The sequence below is a fragment of the Elaeis guineensis genome, chromosome 4 (assembly GCF_000442705.2).
Source record: "Elaeis guineensis isolate ETL-2024a chromosome 4, EG11, whole genome shotgun sequence".
NCBI classification, from domain to species: Eukaryota; Viridiplantae; Streptophyta; class Magnoliopsida; order Arecales; family Arecaceae; genus Elaeis; species Elaeis guineensis.
The window spans coordinates 33980646-34003231 of NC_025996.2; the positions used below are offsets into that span (position 1 = coordinate 33980646).

At 35.5% G+C, this 22586-nt stretch overlaps 1 protein-coding gene across 7 annotated transcripts in view; it reads left to right on the plus strand.

The window, feature by feature from the left end:
- Nucleotides 1-632: 632 nt before the first annotated feature.
- The window catches only part of LOC140857439 (uncharacterized), a gene marked incomplete at its 5' end in the record, with an annotated part of 41501 nt that continues 19547 nt past the window's right edge, over nt 633-22586 (plus strand). The window contains 13 exon segments of one of the 7 annotated variants that reach the window (XM_073256273.1): nt 633-750; nt 5035-5159; nt 5250-5364; nt 6683-6807; nt 6882-6996; nt 8330-8454; nt 8545-8659; nt 9968-10092; nt 10183-10300; nt 11634-11758; nt 11868-11961; nt 13292-13416; nt 13507-13621. In XM_073256273.1, the coding sequence (XP_073112374.1) occupies nt 633-750; nt 5035-5159; nt 5250-5364; nt 6683-6807; nt 6882-6996; nt 8330-8454; nt 8545-8659; nt 9968-10092; nt 10183-10300; nt 11634-11758; nt 11868-11961; nt 13292-13416; nt 13507-13621 (1540 nt within the window). 7 annotated transcript variants of the gene reach the window in all.

Below are 22586 nucleotides of genomic sequence, written 5' to 3' on the forward strand. Positions count from 1 at the left end.
TTAATTAGATGATCCGCAAACTTAAGTTTGAAGAAGTATAATGTATAAACTATAACGCACCCATGTGCAGCAGTTCTTCCTTCTTGGCAGACACCACTGCAACAACTCATTTTACATTCGGTATTGTTGTACCTTTCAACTAGTGAAGTGAGGGGCATTTGTTCAAATCATGAGAGCAGTAATAAGGAAAATAGAGGGATTGACAAAAAGAGAATGGACCTAATCATTTATATGTAGTGTAGATTTTCAAAATCTGTATCATAGCATCAAATTAACATATTTTATTACAAAAAATTACACCTCTCTAGCAATTACTTGCAATAATTATTATCTTTATATTTTATTTTTTTATGCTTTAGTTAACAAAGATATACTAAAATTTTCATTAGAAAGAAGTTTGCAGATGCCCGTCAAATCATCAATTTTGTGACAGAATCCAAAATGAGTTGGTATAGAAGAGCGAAAATTGCATATAAAATATCCAAAGCACTTGCAAAGATAAACGTGTAGGAATAGTGTTATGCGATTTCAAATCACAGAATGTTCTATTGGATAAGGTTGTATTTGTAATTTATGGCGCAAATTATTTTATTTTGTCATGAATCTTATATATTTCTTGTCTAAATAAACAGAATTTCCTACACAAAATATCTAGATATTTTGGAGCTACAGTAGAAAAGAGAATCCTAGATCAATGGGATATGCCACAACATACATGTGGCCACGGTGACCCAAGATTTACTGGTCTTGGTAAGAAACCAACTATACTTGGTCAATATTTCATATATCATTTCATATCAGAATTCTTACTGCTTTTCATTCAGTTCGGGCTGTCCACTATTTTCCTACAGCTTACGTTGCATGGCTTTCACATCAACTTAAGCATCCTCTTGTCTACTACAATTATATCATTGTGCAGGCATTTTCTGTTGGGCCCATTTTTCATTCTATTATATCGTTTTGGTGATCCCTATACTTATAAATCCTGTTTTGGTTGTCTCTTAGATGTAAATCTATTTTGGCTTGTATATCTTATTGCTTATCTGTACTCTTCAGCTTTAATTAATATATCCCGGTCCAGTTTGGACCAGGTTCACACACACACACACACAAGAAAAAAAAAAGCATTGTACATGAATTTACTGTAAATATTTGTGCAAAAAAATGCGTATTTGTGACACAAGCTAGTAGTTTGGCTGATGGGTGCCCATCTGTCTAAGTATTTCATATTTAAATATCAGTAATGGCCTATGGATTAAAGAAAATGGTGTATTTTTGTTTTTTTATCAAATTATTGCATAACCACTGCAATATGACATGTATGACGAAGCTTAGTTTGGCAAACTTTGAAACATGAAAAGGACCTATTAATAAAGATAGAAAAGGAAGATAAATAGGTGGAACAAGAAATCTAACTTGATAACTTTCTTAGAAGACAACTCCTAGGATAAATATTGTGTAGTAATGCTGCGCTAGGTTAACTCAACGTTGCCCAAGCCTAAAATGTGGCTTGGATTAGCTGAGACTAATATTTTGCAAAACTGGACTGGATTTGGAATAGCAGATACTATTAGAATGGTTGAGTTTGGTTTGAAAGCCTAAGCAACAAAATCTAACCCAATTCTAACTTGCTTTCTAGTCCATCCAATCGTTCCCAAATTGGGCATGCAGCTCTTCCAAATACTAGGCCCTTAAACAAGTTAGCATACCTCAACTTAACTCTAATTGACTAAACTTAGCCTAACCAAATCTGACACAAGTCATCACAAACTATGTTCAAGTTATAAATAGTGAAGTAAAGTTGGGTTTGGGTTCCATTGATTGGATTCTGAATAGGGCAGGCTATGCAAGCTTTAATCAAAACAAAGACATGCTTAATCTCACAAACTGTCTCTAACATACATAGAACATCTTATTAAACAAGTATAGGGACAATATCTAGTTAATTTTCTTGAAAGAGAAAGCTGGTGTTTATGATGTACAAAAGAAATTATAAACACATTAACATATAAAGACTTGTAAAAAAAATATAGTAAAAGAAACATTTGGTGAACTATTTAAAATAGATATCCTGTCTCTCTCTACATACACACACACAAGCTTATAACCTCATGCATGGGATGTAATTTTTTTTAAAATAATATGTAATTTTATTTATCCATTTATTATATCTATTTTATATATTTAAAAATAATTAAAAAATTATATTTTATGTATTGTATGCATTATAAGTTATTGGACAAATCTTGTGAAGATCCGACGATCCTGACTCAATGAAACTTTTTTCTAAACTCATCATCGACAATGTTGCCTGTTCACCACCATTGGCACTAATGGTAGTAGCATGTTCGAGTTTGAGATGAAGAGAAAGTATATCAATATACGGGATTTCAAGTAATTTATGAAGATGAATTCATCATATTTTTAAATTAATTGATAATATATTTATACTTTTTAAATCAATACAAAATTTGAGCCATTGTCCAAAACTTTCCTGTTGGGCCTCTCCAAGCCTTTAGGCTCATTTGATTGAGACTTCTGAACAGAAAAAATAGAGGAAGCACCGAATACCCCTTCTAATCATACCATCCAAACCCCCTCCTTTTTAGAGACCAATCTTCGAATGGATCGTCTCCAAATTCGAACCAATCAAACATCTTGTTGAATCTGACATCCATCGTCGCATCGTCGACATCTCCTCCCCCTCCCCTTCTCTTCGCCCCTCGACGGCAGAGATGAGGACTCCCCGCGATTTTCGACTGCTTCGCTGTGTTGCTGGGAAAGGATTAGTGCAGGATTGAGGTCAGGATCGGACAAGAGGTGGAGGTCTTTGGGAGGCTAGGTGGGAAGACGGAGCAGTCGTTGTAGGTAGTGGAGGAGGCAACAATGACCACATCCCAAGCCCTATAGTTCTCCTCCATTGCAGGCGGCGCGGGGGGAGGCACCAACTCTCACCATCATTTTTTTTAGTCCTTTTCGAGCCTGTGCCATGAGGTACCTTTACTCTTCCTAAAGCTAAGGGATACATATGGCGAACGACATCTTAGGAAGAGAAATAAATGCGGTAAACGCAGGCTGATGCTAGAGAGAGATAGAGGGAGGGAGGTTGCTTTGGGTGTGAGATTGTTTTGTAATTTTTTTGATAGAAAAAAACTGCAAGTATCGCTATCCTCCATTCCACAATTAATGAAGCTCAACTAACTCCGATACCAAACTCTCCCAATCTCTCTCAATCTCTCTTTCTCTCTCTCTCGTTGACATCATGAAGCCACATCTTAAAAGCCCTTCCTCCAATGTCTCCATCTCCCTCATCACCACCAAACCCCTCCTTTCCCTAAATTCCTACCTCCAAGCCCTCCCTCCAGATCATAAAGCTAACTCTTAAAAGCTCTTCCTCCCTCATCTCCATCTCTGTCACCACCACCAGACCCCTCCCCCAAATTCCTTCCTCCAAACCCTCCCTCCAGAGCCAGCTCACACCTTTTCTCCAAATGCCATCACCCTTCCTCCATCCGTAGCGTCCTCCAAGCCTCCCACCCGATTGGACTCTTAGGAATGGAAAAATAAAGGAAAATGAAGAAATATAGGAAAAATCAACGAAAATGAAGGAAAGATCGAAAAAAATTAAGGGTAAGACTTTTCCTTAATGTTTCATTTCATTTCATTTTCTTTCATTATCTTTTTCAGATATATGTGGGAAAGGAGAGCAGTTGAGAGACATTAGAAGGATTTTTTAGAATTCGATTGGATTTTTTCCCACCCACCACCATCCCAATGTTCCCGAGCAGTCCAACGTCACCAGCATCATCTGTCCCTTCAACCTCTCCGACGACCTCCTCTTAATCGTCTCCGTTGCCTACTTCGCATCTTCTGTTGGCCGCCTCCCCTCCTGGTCTCGCTACTACCCAGCCCTCGTTGCCTGGCTCTATGTCGGCTACTTCGCCTTTGCCCTTGCAGGCCCCCCCCTTCTTCCAAAAATCTGTGTCAAATGGAGGTCCTGCTAACGCAGAGGCCTCCATATATATATATATATATATATATATATATATATATATATATATATATATATATATATATATATATATATATATTAGATGTGTGCGCGCGCGTGCGCACATATTCAATTCTCTTATTTTGTTGCTTGATTTATGATGTTCACAATTTAATTTTGCATTTGAAATAACCATGGAGCTGTGAGAATTTTTCAATGCAAAAACCTTGAATGTATAAGAATTTCCAAAACTAGTTAGAGGCCTTCTCTTATATTTAATATGTTGGAGCACCTAAGGAGACAAATAGGTTGAATCTAGGGGAAAAAATTTGTTTGAGAATCTGGATTGGTTTTGGATCATATATTTTCTTTCTCCATTTGTGCTTACTCAACCTGGCTTGATTGGCTCGATAACTAAATGGGGAAAAAACACTGAATTAATTGGATCCAACAAGGTTCTATTTGCCACAATCCCAATCCTACCCACTACGAGCCTAAAACTCCTAAAATTATGCTAAAATTATGTTAATCAGTTAACCAAGATATGGCAGATACATATAAGAATTTTTCAAAACAAATGGACAGGTAGCATCCTTCTTTGTTTGATTAATTTGTTGACACTCTTAAGATTGTAAATGCGTCAAATCTAGGTTAAAGAAATGAACCAACAAAAAAAAAACTGACCCCAACTCAAAAAAAAGAAAAAAGGGAAAAAAGAAAAAGATATCAATGAACCAACCTGATCTTGCTTGCCAAGCACAATCCAGCCTAGTTGCAAGCCTGGAAGCACTTCAACAAAATGCATCTTTTCTGCTGCCAATTAACCAATGGGTTAAGGGAACTTTTCAATGGGTTATATTACTTCTTTGCATCTATAATTTGTTGAAATTTTGCCTTCGATTCATGCATCATACTTGGTGTAGTAGCATACTTTGTTCCAAAAGATTACATCTCTTTAGCAATTACTTGCAATAATTATAATCGTATTTTGTTTTTTTTTTGTGCTTCAGTTAATACTTCTGTTATATGCATAATTGTGACAGAATCCAATATGAGCTGGGAGACAAAAATGAAAGTGACATATAAAATATCCACAACACTTGCAAGGATAAACAACACAGGAATAATATTACGTGATTTCAAATCAGAGAACCTTCTACTGGATAAGGTTGCATTTATAACTTATGGTGCAAATTATTTTTATTTTGTTATGAATCTTATATATTTCATCTAAACAAACTTTCATCTAAATAAACAGAATTTGATGCCCAACATAATTGATTTTGGAGCTGCTGCGAGAGGGGGAATCCTAGAGCCATGGAATACGCCACAATTTACACATGGCTATAGTGACCCACAATATCTTAATTTGGGTAAGAAACCAACTATACTAATATTTCATCTTAGAATTCCTACTACTTCTGTTTAGTAATTGCTTAGCCAGGTTGCATTATTTATATTGTTTTGATGATCCCTACACTTGAAAATCCTGTTTTGGTTATCCATATAGATGTAAATCTATTTTGGCTTGTATGTCGTATTGCTTAACTATACTCTTTTGAGTTCTGAAAAGGGAAAGCTAGAGATGCTTAATCTCACAAACTGTCTCTAATATAGAGAGAGTATAAAGACTTGTAAAAAGATACAGTAAAAGAAACACTTGGTGAAATATTTCAAAATAGATATCCCCCCTCCCTCTCTCTCTCTATTTCAAGACTTGTTGAACTATTTCAAATAGATATCTTCTCTCTCTATATATATATATATATTATATGTGTGTGTGGGGGGGGGGTGCACGTAGCAATTGCGCTGCATGATTTATGATGTTCATAATTTAATTAGCATTTGAAATAACCATGGAGCTGTGAGAACTTTTCAACGCAAAAATCTTGAATATATAAGAATTTCCAAAACTTGTTAGAGGCCTTCTCTTATATTTAATATGTTGGAGCACTTAAGGAGACAAATAGGTTGAATCTAGGTGAAAAAAATTTGTCTGAGAATTTGGATTGGTTTTGGATCATATATTTTTTTTTTCCACTTGTGTTTACTCAACCTGACTTGATTGGCTCGATAATTAAATGGGAAAAAACACAGAATTAATTGGATCCAACTAGGTTCCATTTGCCATAATCCCAATCCTACCCACTACGAGCCTAAAACTCCTAAAATTATGCTAATTAGTTAACCAAGATATGGCAGATATAAGAATTTTCAAAACAAACGGACAGGTAGCATCCTTCTTTGTTTGATTAATTTGTTGGCACTCCTAAGATTGTAAATGCATTAAATCTAGGTTAAAGAAATGAACCAACAAAAAAAAAAAAACCAACCCCAACTCAAAGAAAAAAAAAGGGGGGGGGGTGAAGAAAAAGAAATCCAACCAACCTGATCTTGCTTGCCAAGCACAATCCAGCCTAGTTGCAAGCCTGGAAGCACTTCAACAAAATGCATCTTTTCTGCTGCCAATTAACCAACGGGTTAAGGGAACTTTTCAATGGGTTATATTACGTCTTTGCATCTATAATTTGTTGAAATTTTGTCTTCGATTCATGCATTATACTGGGTGTAGTAGCATACTTTGTTCCAAAAGATTACACCTCTTTAGCAATTACTTGCAATAATTATCATCGTATTTTGTTTTTTTTTGTGCTTCAGTTAATACTTCTGTTATATGCATAATTGTGACAGAATCCAATATTAGCTGGGAGATAAGAATGAAAACGGCATATAAAATATCCACAACACTTGCAAAGATAAACAACACAGGAATAATATTACGTGATTTCAAATCGGAGAATCTTCTACTGGATAAGGTTGCATTTATAACTTATGGTGCAAATTATTTTTATTTTGTTATAAATCTTATATATTTCATCTAAACAAACAGAATTCAATGCCCAACATAGCTGATTTTGGAGCTGCTGCGAGAGGGGGAATCCCAGAGCCATGGAATACGCCACAATTTACACATGGCTATAGTGACCCACAATATCTTAATTTGGGTAAGAAACTAACTATACCAATATTTCATCTTAGAATTCCTACTACGTCTTGGTTAGTTCCTGCTTAGCCAGGTTGCATTATTTATATTGTTTTGGTGATCCCTACACTTGAAAATCCTCTTTTGGTTATCCATATAGATGTAAATCTATTTTGGCTTGTATGTCGTATTGCTTAACTATACTCTTTTGGGTTCTGAAAAGGGCAAGCCAGAGATGCTTAATCTCACAAATTGTCTCTAATATAGAGAGAGTATAAAGACTTGTAAAAAGATACAGTAAAAGAAACACTTGGTGAAATATTTCAAAATAGATATCCCCCTCCCTCTCTCTCTCTCTCTCTCTCTCTCTCTCAAGACTTGTTGAACTATTTCAAATAGATATCTTCTCTCTCTCTCTCTATATTATATGTGTGTGGGGGGGGGGAGGGTGGTGCATGCAGCACTTGCGCTGCATGATTTATGATGTTCATAATTTAATTCGTATTTGAAATAAACATGGAGCTGTGAGAACATTTCAATGCAAAAATTTTGAATATATAAGAATTTTCAAAACTTGTTAAAGGCCTTCTCTTATATTTAATATGTTGGAGCACTTAAGGAGACAAATAGGTTGAATCTTGATGAAAAAAATTTGTCTGAGAATCTGGATTGGTTTTGGATCATATATTTTCTTTCTCCACTTGTGCTTACTCAACTTGGCTTGATTGGCTCGATAATTAAATGGGGAAAAAACACAGAATTAATTGGATCCAACTAGGTTCCATTTGCCACAATCCCAATCCTACCCACCACGAGCCTAAAACTCCTAAAATTATGCTAATTAGTTAATCAAGATATGGCAGATACATATAAGAATTTTCAAAACAAATGGATAGGTAGCATCCTTCTTTGTTTGATTAATTTGTTGGCACTCCTAAGATTGTAAATGCATCAAATCTAGGTTAAAGAAATGAACCAACAAAAAAAAAAAAACCAACCCCAACTCAAATAAAAAAAAGGGGGGGGGGTTGAAGTAAAAGAAATCCAACCAACCTGATCTTGCTTGCCAAGCACAATCCAGCCTAGTTGCAAGCCTGAAAGCACTTCAACAAAATGCATCTTTTCTGCTGCCAATTAACCAATGGGTTAAGGGAACTTTTCAATGGGTTATATTACTTCTTTGCATCTATAATTTGTTGAAATTTTGCCTTCGATTCATGCATTATACTTGGTGTAGTAGCATACTTTGTTCCAAAAGATTACACCTCTTTAGCAATTACTTGCAATAATTATCATCGTATTTTATTTTTTTTGTGCTTCAGTTAATACTTCTGTTATATGCATAATTGTGACAGAATCCAATATGAGCTGGGAGACAAGAATGAAAGTGGCATATAAAATATCCACAACACTTGCAAGGATAAACAACACAGGAATAATATTACGTGATTTCAAATCGGAGAACCTTCTACTGGATAAGGTTGCATTTATAACTTAAGGTGCAAATTAATTTTATTTTGTTATAAATCTTATATATTTCATCTAAACAAACTTTCATCTAAACAAACAGAATTTGATGTCCAACATAGCTGATTTTGGAGTTGCTGCGAGAGGGAGAATTCCAGAGCCATGGAATACGCCACAATTTACACATGGCTATGGTGACCCACAATATCTTAATTTGGGTAAGAAACCAACTATACCAATATTTCATCTTAGAATTCCTACTACTACTTGTTTAGTTCCTGCTTAGTCAGGTTGCATTATTTATATTGTTTTGGTGATCCCTACACTTGAAAATCCTGTTTTGGTTATCCATATAGATGTGAATCTATTTTGGCTTGTATGTCGTATTGCTTAGCTATACTCTTTTGGGTTCTGAAAAGAGCAAGCCAGAGATGCTTAATCTCCCAAACTGTCTCTAATATAGAGAGAGTATAAAGACTTGTAAAAAGATACAGTAAAAGAAACACTAGGTGAAATATTTCAAAATAGATAGCCCCCCTTTCTCTCTCTCTCAAGACTTGTTGAACTATTTCAAATAGATATCTTCTCTCTCTCTCTATATATTATATGTGTGTGTGGGGGGGGGGGGGGTGCATGCAGCACTTGCGCTGCATGATTTATGATGTTCATGATTTAATTCGCATTTGAAATAACCATGGAGCTGTGAGAACTTTTAAACGCAAAAATCTTGAATATATAAGAATTTTCAAAATTTGTTAGAGGCCTTCTCTTATATTTAATATGTTGGAGCACTTAAGGAGGCAAATAGGTTGAATCTAGGTGAAAAAAATGTCTGAGAATCTGGATTGGTTTTGGATCATATATTTTCTTTCTCCACTTGTGCTTACTCAACCTGGCTTGATTGGCTCGATAATTAAATGGGGAAAAAACACAGAATTAATTGGATCCAACTAGGTTCCATTTGCCACAATCCCAATCCTACCCACTACGAGCCTAGAACTCCTAAAATTATGCTAATTAGTTAACCAAGATATGGCAGATACATATAAGAATTTTCAAAACAAATGGACCGGTAGCATCCTTCTTTGTTTGATTAATTTGTTGGTACTCCTAAGATTGTAAATGCATCAAATCTAGGTTAAAGAAATGAACCAACAAAAAAAAAAATCAACCCCAACTCAGAAAAAAAAAGGGGGGGATGTAGAAAAAGAAATCCAAGCAACCTGATCTTGCTTGCCACGCACAATCCAGCCTAGTTGCAAGCCTGGAAGCACTTCAACAAAATGCATCTTTTCTGCTGCCAATTAACCAATGGGTTAAGGGAACTTTTCAATGGGTTATATTACTTCTTTGCATCTATAATTTGTTGAAATTTTGCCTTCGATTCATGCATTGTACTTGGTGTAGTAGCATACTTTGTTCCAAAAGATTACACTTCTTTAGCAATTATTTGCAATAATTATCATCGTATTTTGTTTTTTTTTGTGCTTCAGTTAATACTTCTGTTATATGCATAATTGTGACAGAATCCAATATGAGCTGGGAGACAAGAATGAAAGTGGCATATAAAATATCCACAACACTTGCAAGGATAAACAACACAGGAATAATATTTCGTGATTTCAAATCGGAGAACCTTCTACTGGATAAGGTTGCATTTATAAATTATGGTATAAATTATTTTTATTTTGTTATTAATCTTATATATTTCATCTAAATAAACTTTCATCTAAACAAACAGAATTTGATGCCCAACATAGCTGATTTTGGAGCTACTGCGAGAGGGAGAATCCGAGAGCCATGGAATACGCCACAATTTACACATGGCTATAGTGGTGATCCACAATATCTTAATTTGGGTAAGAAACCAACTGTACCAATATTTCATCTTAGAATTCCTACTACTTTTTGTTTAGTTCCTGCTTAGCCAGGTTGCATTATTTATATTGTTTTGGTGATTCCTACACTTGAAAATCTTGTTTTGGTTATCCATATAGATGTAAATCTATTTTGGCTTGTATGTCGTATTGCTTAACTATACTCTTTTGGGTTCTGAAAAGGGCAAGCCAGAGATGCTTAATCTCACAAACTGTTTCTAATATAGAGAGAGTATAAAGACTGGTAAAAAGATACAGTAAAAGAAACACTAGGTGAAATATTTCAAAATAGATATCCCCCTTCCCCCTCTCTCTCTCTCTCTCTCAAGACTTGTTGAACTATTTCAAATAGATATCTTCTCTCTCTCTCTATATATATATATTATATGTGTGTGTGTGGGGGGGGATGCACGCAGCACTTGCGCTGCATGATTTATGATGTTCATGATTTAATTTGCATTTGAAATAACCATGGAGCTGTGAGAACTTTTCAACGCAAAAACCTTGAATATATAAGAATTTCCAAAACTTGTTAGAGGCCTTCTCTTATATTTAATATGTTGGAGCACTTAAGGAGGCAAATAGGTTGAATCTAGGTCAAAAAAATTTGTCTGAGAATCTGGATTGGTTTTGGATCATATATTTTCTTTCTCCACTTGTGCTTACTCAACCTGGCTTGATTGGCTCGATAATTAAATGGGGAAAAAACACAGAATTAATTGGATCCAACTAGGTTCCATTTGCCACAATCCCAATCCTACCTACTACGAGCCTAAAACTCCTAAAATTATGCTAATTGGTTAATCAAGATATGGCAGATACATATAAGAATTTTCAAAACAAATGGATAGGTAGCATCCTTCTTTGTTTGATTAATTTGTTGGTACTCCTAAGATTGTAAATGTATCAAATCTAGGTTAAAGAAATGAACCAACAAAAAAAAAAAAAACCAACCCCAACTCAAATAAAAAAAGGGGGGGGGGGGGTTGAAGAAAAAGAAATCCAACCAACCTGATCTTGCTTGCCAAGCACAATCCAGCCTAGTTGCAAGCCTGGAAGCACTTCAACAAAATGCATCTTTTCTGCTGCCAATTAACCAATGGGTTAAGGGAACTTTTCAATGGGTTATATTACTTCTTTGCATCTATAATTTGTTGAAATTTTGCCTTCGATTCATGCATTATACTTGGTGTAGTAGCATACTTTGTTCCAAAAGATTACACCTCTTTAGCAATTACTTGCAATAATTATAATCGTATTTTATTTTTTTTTTGTGGTTCAGTTAATACTTCTGTTATATGCATAATTGTGACAGAATCCAATATGAGTTGGGAGACAAGAATGAAAGTGGCATATAAAATATCCACAACACTTGCAAGGATAAACAACACAGGAATAATATTACGTGATTTCAAATCGGAGAACCTTCTACTGGATAAGGTTGCATTTATAACTTAAGGTGCAAATTAATTTTATTTTGTTATAAATCTTATATATTTCATCTAAACAAACTTTCATCTAAACAAACAGAATTTGATGTCCAACATAGCTGATTTTGGAGCTGCTGCGAGAGGGGGAATCCCAGAGCCATGGAATATGCCACAATTTACACGACTATTGTGACCCACAATATATTAATTTGGGTAAGAAACCAACTATACCAATATTTCATCTTAGAATTCCTACTACTTGTTTAGTTCCTGCTTAGCCAGGTTGCATTATTTATATTGTTTTGGTGATCCCTACACTTGAAAATCCTGTTTTGGTTATCCATATAGATGTGAATCTATTTTGGCTTGTATGTCGTATTGCTTAACTATACTCTTTTGGGTTCTGAAAAGGGCAAGCCAGAGATGCTTAATCTCACAAATTGTCTCTAATATAGAGAGAGTATAAAGACTTGTAAAAAGATAAAGTAAAAAAAACACTTGGTGAAATATTTCAAAATAGATATCCCCCTCCCCTCTCTCTCTCTCTCTCAAGACTTGTTGAACTATTTCAAATAGATATCTTCTCTCTCTCTCTATATATATATTATATGTGTGTGTGGGGGGGGGGGAGGGTGGTGCATGCAGCACTTGCGCTGCATGATTTATGATGTTCATAATTTAATTCGTATTTGAAATAAACATGGAGCTGTGAGAACTTTTCAATGCAAAAACCTTGAATATATAAGAATTTTCAAAACTTGTTAAAGGCCTTCTCTTATATTTAATATGTTGGAGCACTTAAGGAGACAAATAGGTTGAATCTTGGTGAAAAAAATTTGTCTGAGAATCTGGATTGGTTTTGGATCATATATTTTCTTTCTCCACTTGTGCTTACTCAACCTGGCTTGATTGGCTCGATAATTAAATGGGGAAAAAACACAGAATTAATTGGATCCAACTAGGTTTCATTTGCCACAATCCCAATCCTACCCACTACGAGCCTAATACTCCTAAAATTATGCTAATTAGTTAACCAAGATATGGCAGATACATATAAGAATTTTCAAAACAAATGGACAGGTAGCATCTTTCTTTGTTTGATTAATTTGTTGGCACTCCTAAGATTGTAAGTGCATCAAATCTAGGTTAAAGAAATGAACCAACAAAAAAAAAAAAAACCAACCCCAACTCAAAGAAAAAAAAAGGGGGGGGGGGGTGAAGAAAAAGAAATCCAACCAACCTGATCTTGCTTGCCAAGCACAATCCAGCCTAGTTGCCAGCCTGGAAGCACTTCAAAAAAATACTTCTTTTCTGCTGCCAATTAACCAATGGGTTAAGGGAACTTTTCAATGGGTTATATTATTTCTTTGCATCTATAATTTGTTGAAATTTTGCCTTCGATTCATGCATTATACTTGGTGTAGTAGCATATTTTGTTCCAAAAGATTACACCTCTTTAGCAATTATTTGCAATAATTATCATCGTATTTTGTTTTTTTTTGTGCTTCAGTTAATACTTCTGTTATATGCATAATTGTGACAGAATCCAATATGAGCTGGGAGATAAGAATGAAAGTGGCATATAATATATCCACAACACTTACAAGGATAAACAACACAGGAATAATATTACGTGATTTCAAATCGGAGAACCTTCTACTAGATAAGGTTGCATTTATAACTTATGGTGTAAATTATTTTTATTTTGTTATTAATCTTATATATTTCATCTAAATAAACTTTCATCTAAACAAACAGAATTTGATACCCAACATAACTGATTTTGGAGCTGCTGCGAGAGGGAGAATCCCAGAGTCATGCAATACGTCACAATTTACACATGGCTATAGTGACCCACAATATCTTAATTTGGGTAAGAAAACCAACTATACCAATATTTCATCTTAGAATTCCTACTACTTCTTGTTTAGTTCCTGCTTAGGCAGGTTGCATTATTTATATTGTTTTGGTGATCCCTACACTTGAAAATCCTGTTTTGGTTATCCATATAGATGTAAATCTATTTTGGCTTGTATGTCGTATTGCTTAACTATACTCTTTTGGGTTCTGAAAAGGGCAAGCCAGAGATGCTTAATCTCACAAACTGTCTCTAATATAGAGAGAGTATAAAGACTTGTAAAAAGATACAGTAAAAGAAACACTTGGTGAAATATTTCAAAATAGATATCCTCCCTCTCTCTCTCTCTCTCTCTCTCTCAAGACTTGTTGAACTATTTCAAATAGATATCTTCTCTCTCTCTCTCTATATATTATATGTGTGTGGGGTGGGGTGGGGTGCACGCAGCACTTGCGCTGCATGATTTATGATGTTCATAATTTAATTCGCATTTAAAATAAACATGGAGCTGTGAGAACTTTTCAACGCAAAAATTTTGAATATATAAGAATTTCCAAAACTTGTTAGAGGCCTTCTCTTATATTTAATATGTTGGAGCACTTAAGGAGACAAATAGGTTGAATCTCGGTGAAAAAAATTTGTCTGAGAATCTGGATTGGTTTTGGATCTTATATTTTCTTTCTCCACTTGTGCTTACTCAACCTTGCTTGATTGGCTCGATAATTAAATAGGAAAAAAATACAGAATTAATTGGATCCAACTAGGTTCCATTTGCCACAATCCCAATCCTACCCACTATGAGCCTAAAACTCCTAAAATTATGCTAATTAGTTCACCAAGATATGGCAGATACATATAAGAATTTTCAAAATAAATGGACAGGTAGCATCCTTCTTTGTTTGATTAATTTATTGGCACTCCTAAGATTGTAAATGCAACAAATCTAGGTTAAAGAAATGAACCAACAACAAAAAAAAACCAACCCTAACTCAAAGAAAAAAAAGGGGTGGGGGGGGTGAAGAAAATGAAATCCAACCAACCTGATCTTGCTTGCCAAGCACAATCCAACCTAGTTGCAAGTCTGGAAGCATTTCAACAAAATGCATCTTTTCTGCTGTCAATTAACCAATTGGTTAAGGGAACTTTTCAATGGGTTATATTACTTCTTTGCATCTATAATTTGTTGATGTCACTTCTACCATCTATGAGATAAATAAAATTAAAAAAAAGACGAAGAAGAAGAAGAAAAAAAAGCAGATGTCTCTATTTTTTTTTGAACATGTTCAGTTTGCTTAGATCAAATGATGATGTGACTGCTGTTGTCTTGAGATGCGATTTCAGAGATAATTTCTCGGGGGTTTTTGTTTAGCAGCATACAGTTTTTGATAAGAAAAAAAAAACAAATGATTAGTCATACGTTGTCAGGCAATATAATCAAGTCTTGAAATTGGTTCAGCAGAGGGCATATGTTTTAGACTATATCCAGTAATTATCCTATTAGATGGATTGTGGTATCTATGATTAGTTATGGATAGGGCTCTTGCTGATCTTCTCCCAGGTATTTCAAGTTTCAACCATGTACGATAACCAAGCAGAAATCATGCCACGGAATCCAGATGAGGTATTGTTCAACTAAGCCTCATCAACCTCTACTAAGCTTGAGATTTAGGATCAAGCCTGGCCCAATTCTCATTTGGTTAAACCTAATCAAGACTAATATTGAGCTCATCAAAACAATTTCTATTTTGATGGACTCGCTGAAATCAAGTTTGAATTAAGCTCAATTCAGGCTTAGTTTGAACTCAAGACTTAACAAATTGTTTGCAAGAATAAAACTCATGATCCATTAAACCATCAGAGAATCAAACTCCAAACTCATGCAAACTATCACACCGTGAATTATAATGAATCCATCAAATTGTTTGAATAAGCCACTTAATGATTGCAGCCAGTAGAGTTAATTCAACAACTCGATAAAAAAATCATATTACACTTTTGTATAAACATTCAACAATCTCTCTATTTAAAGAAAAAAAAAATTCTAAATAAGCATCTATATGATCACAAAATATATTTTCAAGTTTATTGAGCCAAACTTGGTAGAGCTAAGGTCCAATCAGGCCTGGCTTAGAATTAACTTCAAAGTTACAAGCTAACATTGGCCTCAGCTCCTTTACATTTTGTTCCAGGTTAATCAAGTTGAACATGAATCGAGCTTGAATCAATGGCCAGCCCTAATCCAGATGTCTCCATTGTTTTTGTTAGGGAAAATTTCAAACGAACCAAAAATATCAAGAGGCCCAGGGCCCAAGATGTCCCGGCCTAGCAGACCCACCTGCTAAACCTCCGATGACTCATTGTCGTGTCAGCAGTCTGAGCAGATAAAGATTTACCGACTGGTGCTCGATAACACTTCCCCAAGATCGCCGATGGGGTAGATTGAAGGGTTATCGGCATGCTTGAATAATTAACTTAGTCTGATCGGATAATGATTTACGATCGACTATATCCGGTCGACCAACCTTCCACTGCTGAACAGATCAGAAATTCTCCACCAGAGGATGGCATAGAACGACCGACTCTTGATCACGACCGATCAATCCTCGATCTACTGACATCAGTTGGTATATCAATTCAAAATTCAATGTCTATCAAGCGATAGCTATCACAAAGCGGATAAGGCAACTACAACCGTCATATTTCGACAGTCTCGAATGACAATTTCGCTACTATGCGTGAATTGCACCATAGTCGGATGGGATCGTGCCAACCAACTTACCAACCAAAGCTCCTATCTCCATCTATAAAAGGAGGTCCAAAAGAGATCCTAAAAAAGATATGCTATTATTCTGCCTCTCAAGCTCCTTTTTCTGTTGAACAAGAATTCTGATTTGAACGTCAAAAGGTTCCCGTCGGAGCAACATCCGGTCAGAACTTTTTTGCAGATCACATCTCAAGAGACCCAATCTCACTATCTACTCCAGTGTCTCGGCGCCCTGCAGAGTCTTGCACCAACAGTTTTCTTCAAAGATCGCTATCTCTCTGCTTCGATTTAAGGAAGCAATAATTCTATAGGGCCAAAAGAAATTTTTTTCCTCCCTGTACGATAGAAGATTGTAATATATGGATTGCTTAAATTGCACCAACTTGCAAGTCGAACAGACAATATGTTTTGTTTAGGAAGCCCCGTGTAAGCCGCAACACCATTTCATATGGTTGTTCAAATGGAATTGAAGTGCTTCAAGGAGTTACAATAACCTTTATTTTTGGGTGATTTCAGTTATAAAGCCTAACCTTACAAAATAGTGCGGTCATGTTAGGTGGGTACAAGAGCTAGGTTATTCTCTGCCCTGGTTTTGAGAAGATGAACAAAAGCAGAAAGGATATCAGGTCAGTGGATCCATGCGAGAACTGTTGAAAGATTAATTGAAAGACAAGAATTAAATAACCCTTTGCAGTTTTCCAATGTGATTGAGTTCAGAGCAAACGTGGACACATAAAATCCACTCAAGCATCTGATAAGAATAAAATATATCTACAAAATAATTTTTTTTAGCAACATAATTAAAACAATCAATGCAAAATTAGGTGAGGTTTTCCATACCATATCCGGGGCTCGGATATGTCCGTTTGAGCTTAAATTTCCCATTTTCATTTCAAAATTTTGGCACCTAGCAAACATCAGTGATATACAAGAAGTAACTGTGGATGTTACAACTGATTAGCATTCATCATTACACTGTAATTTTCTAATATGATCAGCGAAATAAATGGAATTTTGGGGTGATCAAATCTAATTGATAACAAAAGGCTACTTGACCTAGATCAAAAAAATTTGAATACCTGCAATTTTTTCCCGATCTTACAATTTATATTCAAGCATCAAGAACCAAATAATACCTTTCTAGGTGTTCTAGATCTGCTAGATCGGGCTTCAATTATCAAATCTCTATCGATGATAATACCGCAAGCGTCCACGAAAGATGTACTCATAATTGGAGTTAATCGGCCTGATACAACTCAACGTAACTAAATCTTAACCCCAAACTAGTTGTGAATTGAACGAATAAGTAGATAAATTATTTTTTTTAAAAAAAAAGCACACATATTGACAGAGATTTTTAAAAAAATAAATAATATAAAAGATTGGTAACCCATCGATTGATCAGGTTGACTTGATTGGGCTTACCTCTTTAGAAACACGGGACAAGCAATCAAAACAGGACAACGATGATGACCTTAACATAATATTTAGTGCATTGTCGAGCAATGTGGATTGTCAGTAACGTGGATTGCCAGTAATATTGATTACTATATTTGGTACACAGAGATAATATTGGAGTAAAATTATTAAGAATCTTGATTGACATGTTTGGTATGACAATCACATTATCGGTAATATAAAATCAAATTTTTAAAATATTTTTAAATCAAATTTATTAAAAATTCATATACTATAACTTACACTTAATATCATCGTAGCATCATGGCTTCCTGGCGATAATGTGCCTAACCTCCCACCGCTGCCTACCGCCCCTACCACTATCGCAGACTATACCCTCCATCGTCATAGCTGCCAATGGATAACCATAATTTTTTATTTTTTTATTTAAAATATATTCATCAGAAAATATCAATTATACTATCAGATATAAAGCCGAATGAAGTGACAATGATTAACCTCCTATCTTTATGTGTCGAGGTCAGAGCTCTTGGCCATGGAAGATGGGTTCATGCCTGCATAGACGAGCAAGGAACAGAATCAGATGTTGTGCTCGCCAGTGCCTTAGAAGGATAGAATAGAATGAAAATATTAGAAAAAGTCTAGTTTATTCTTTTGTTCTTCTTGGCATTAGTAAGTAGTAACCAATAAAAAACAAACTAGACCCCAGCTTGCTCCCCGATCAGAGCACCACGATTTGCGAGAGGGAGAGAGTAGCAATCAAGCTCCCTCAGCCTGAGGAGAAGGTAGAACAGAATCCCACGGTGCCGTGACAGATGGGCATCATCCCGACCCAGCACCCCACTAGATTCATCAGCCCCACGCTCACCGACATCGCTATTGCCGACATCTCCCACTTTGAGAATAGGTCGACGGAGAGCTTGCACATGGCGATGATCAAGTTGATCACCGAGAGGGGGATCTGCTGGAGTGAAGCTTCCAATTGTCCCACGTCATCCTCACGATCTAGAGCTTCGAAGGCCTGATCTGATGTCTCTGATGATGGATGGGTCTCGAATGAAGCAAAGGACTAGCCCTAACAAGAATAGCAATAGTGCGGTGGGGATCCTCTGAGGAAGGGATGCACGACATCCTCCGACAACGGCCATGAGGATGATGGAAGGAGTTGTGAGGGGGGAATTCGAAGCGCTGTTGTCGATCCTGGTTCTCATCATCCCCACCAGAGCTGATGACGAGGATGACGAAGAGGAGGACGGAGAGGGCAAGGAGGAGGCCGTCGAGGCCAGGCTAGGGGTGGGGGTCATCGGACTTGGCGGCTGTGAAGTCCTGGTTGTAGTGGATGCATTTGATGGTGGAGAAGACGAAGGAGAGACCTAGGGAGAGCTAGACCGCCTCCCCCCACCCCCCACCCCAAGGCAATTTGAATTGCCTCATAAGAGGCAATATAGATTGCCAAGATTTTCTGGATTTTCATCCAAAGAGCATATCAAATGTAGCAAGCAGAAGAGGGTAATGGAAGAGCCTTTCTATTAATAGTTATCAAGAATAATTTTTTTACCTAATGTTCTAAGTGGATTTTCTAAAGTTGATTTGCCTCTCTAATTATGATGCTCTAGTAAGTTACAAGATCATAATAGATAAGTTAGGAGTTGATTTTCTCAAAAGAGAGAGTGATTTTGAATTATCACATTGTATTGTCAAGAGTTGGCTTGACTTAAATCAGGATTTAGAAGTTAATATCTTAATCAAACAATGGTGCGAATATGGTAATTATCTCAAGGTATAAATATGATCTAATGTATTTGACAATAAAATTTTTCTTGAATTTTATAGGATTTAAATTTGAGATTATTAAGAAAAGCCGATAAAAAACAACGTTCTAGAGGCATCTTGGAAAATGTTAATCAAAGTTGCACGGTGAAAGTGTGGTGGTTAAGTCATTCAAAATTGATTGAAAATATTAATTATGGTTTGGAATGTATCATGATGGAAGATTGGATTTTTCAATAAAAGAGGCTTTATTGATAAAGAAAATATGAGTACTATGGATTCTTAGGCTAGTCATGATATGACTATATCGATTGTGCTAAAGAAAGTTTTGACCACTTTATATCTAAGATTAGTTGATTGTTTGGTATCTGAATAAATTCAGTGGGATTCATTCCCTCCATATGATCCTCTGACATAGGAATCATGATATCGATACTTTATTTTTTCAAATTATTTTTTTTTTATGATTCAATTATGAGATCATTTTCATAATCATGATAAATCATTGTTGTCAAGGGCCATAATTATGATCACCTTCACAATCATTTGATGATTTGATTTTAATCAAGATGGGCTATTATCTTTTGTAAAATCAAAACTTTATTATAATATTAATGCTGAATTCATTTCAAAATCTATTCTAAATACAATTGATTTTAATAATCGATCTTACTGTAAGGATTTTGCATCCAATTGTTTCCAACTCAATCTTAAATAAACATACATTTATTTCAATATTAGAGTCTTGGTCACTTAATGAGTGCTGATCTTATTAGTCTAAATCTTAATCTTAAATGTGAAAGGAAGCTGTTGATTTAATCATCATACTGATTTCAATCGAGGAGAAATGAGATCTTTGATTGTATATCAAAGGGGCAAAATTTCAGAATTAATGTGTGGAGGTAATGAATTGTGAAGTATTCTATACGTTGGTACAGAAATATGCATGAGCTTTATAGTTGACTCGAGGGGTCGGATTGCTTATAGATATTTTAGTAATATGATTATGTGTTCAGTTTGATAGAAATGTCAAGCCAGGATAAATTAGTGTATGTAAATTTTGGGTTAGGTATTTTTAACTTTAGAAGATTTAGATTTCTCAAATTTTGAGGATGAAATTTTTTTAAGGGGGGAGAATGTGAGAATTTGATTCGCGTGAAGTCGGCAAAGCTTGCCGACTTCACCATAACTTTTCAAAAAAAAAGAAAGACGAGATCGGAATAGGGGAAGCTTATCCCCTGCCCAATTTCATGCCGCATAAGGGAATAACGCCGTCAAGTGGCTGGAAATGCATCGTGCATTGGTGGGAGGATGGTCGAAGGCTGTTTGGATGGAGTATGCTAGTGAAGATCGGCCTTATCCATGGATGAATCGAGGTTATCCCCTTGCTTTCCACTCCTTATAAAAACCCACTACCCCTCGACATCCTCTATCGAAACCCCTCCTCTCTCAGCTAATTACCACCATCAAAGCCTCTTCCGCCTCCTTTTTCCTTCTTCCTCACCTTTGGCAGCCACTGAAGTACTACAACCAAGCCACCTTTGCCCCAAAACCTATTTCTCCTTCCTATTCCCTGTTTTTCATTTCTTTTGTCATGTATCGACGGCACCGGCCAAGCCATCGCTGCTGCCAGCACTTCAACTGGACTGCCGCCACTAACCACCACCACGCCACCACTGCCATCGACCCCATCTCCTCCTTATTCCCTCTGCCCTCTCCCTTAGTGATGAAACCCCTATTCGGGTTGAAGAGAAAAAAAAAGAGACAGAAAGAGAGAGAGTGGAAAAAAAGTAGAGAAGAAAAAAAGAAAAAAGAAGAAGAAAAAAAAAGAAGATGGATCCGAGCCATTTAGATTTGCCCCATGATCCGACCTACGTCAAAAGATAGATCGAGTATCTCTTTCTATTTCAGGTTAGTTGAATCAGATCAAATAGATCGGATCTTGTTTATTCTTGTATTTGTACCTCTACTAAATGACCAGATCGAGTCTAATTAATTTAATTTTTTTTTTGATCAATGAATTAGATCTGATCTAGGATTTTGATCTAGATCGAGAAGAGCACAGATCTAAGGATCAGACCACGTGTTGAAAATCATGACCTTTGAATTTTACCGATGATAAGTTTTTTTTAATCTCTGAATTTAATTTTATACATATTCATGTGTTTAAAAAATAGATTATATATATATAACTATTAAAATATTTAGAAATTATTAAAATTTGAAAGTATGTATGTATGCATGAAAAATAATTTAAAATATTGGATCAAGTATGGCATCACCTCTGCATGATTATGAAATTTGAAAGGAGTTGATTTTTTTATTTTAATATTGCATAATTTTTGAAAAAAATTATACATATTCACCATTGCATGTATTTTAAATAAAAATTATTTTGCTCTTTTAAAGGATGTGAAAATTTGACTTGTTACCATTATGAAATTAACTATGATTATTTATGAAAAATTGATTATGGTAAAACTATGAGAGAAAAAAAAACTCTCTAGTTGGATTATGATTCGGGTCTAGCCAATAGGACTGATTGTTGGCCATTTGTTAGAAACATATTGCTTCCGAACCTAGCAAGTCGAGGTTGATCACTGGCAAAGCTAGTTCTTTTAGGCCTACCCAATCGAGGCTGATCATTGGCATACACTGATGCGTCGCATGTATGTGTTCAAAATTAGTCTCTTTGTTTTATCATATGGTTAATCAGAGTTAGTTCCTTTCGGATCTAGTTAGTTGAAACTAATCGCTGGCATATGTTGATGCGTCACATGTTTATTATTCAGAGACTAGTCTCTTTCGGACCTTATCATGGGATTGATCGTGACCGTAGTCATCAAAGACTGAGAGAGAATTTTTAACTTTTATTGATGTGCATGACATGTTTTAAAAAATCTATTGTTATATATTATTATTAAATTATTATATTTTAAAAAAGAATTGTGTTTGATCCCTCAGATATATTGGTAACTTACTGAGTCCGTAAAGCTCACCTTCTCTTTTCTATTTTTTTTAGATTTG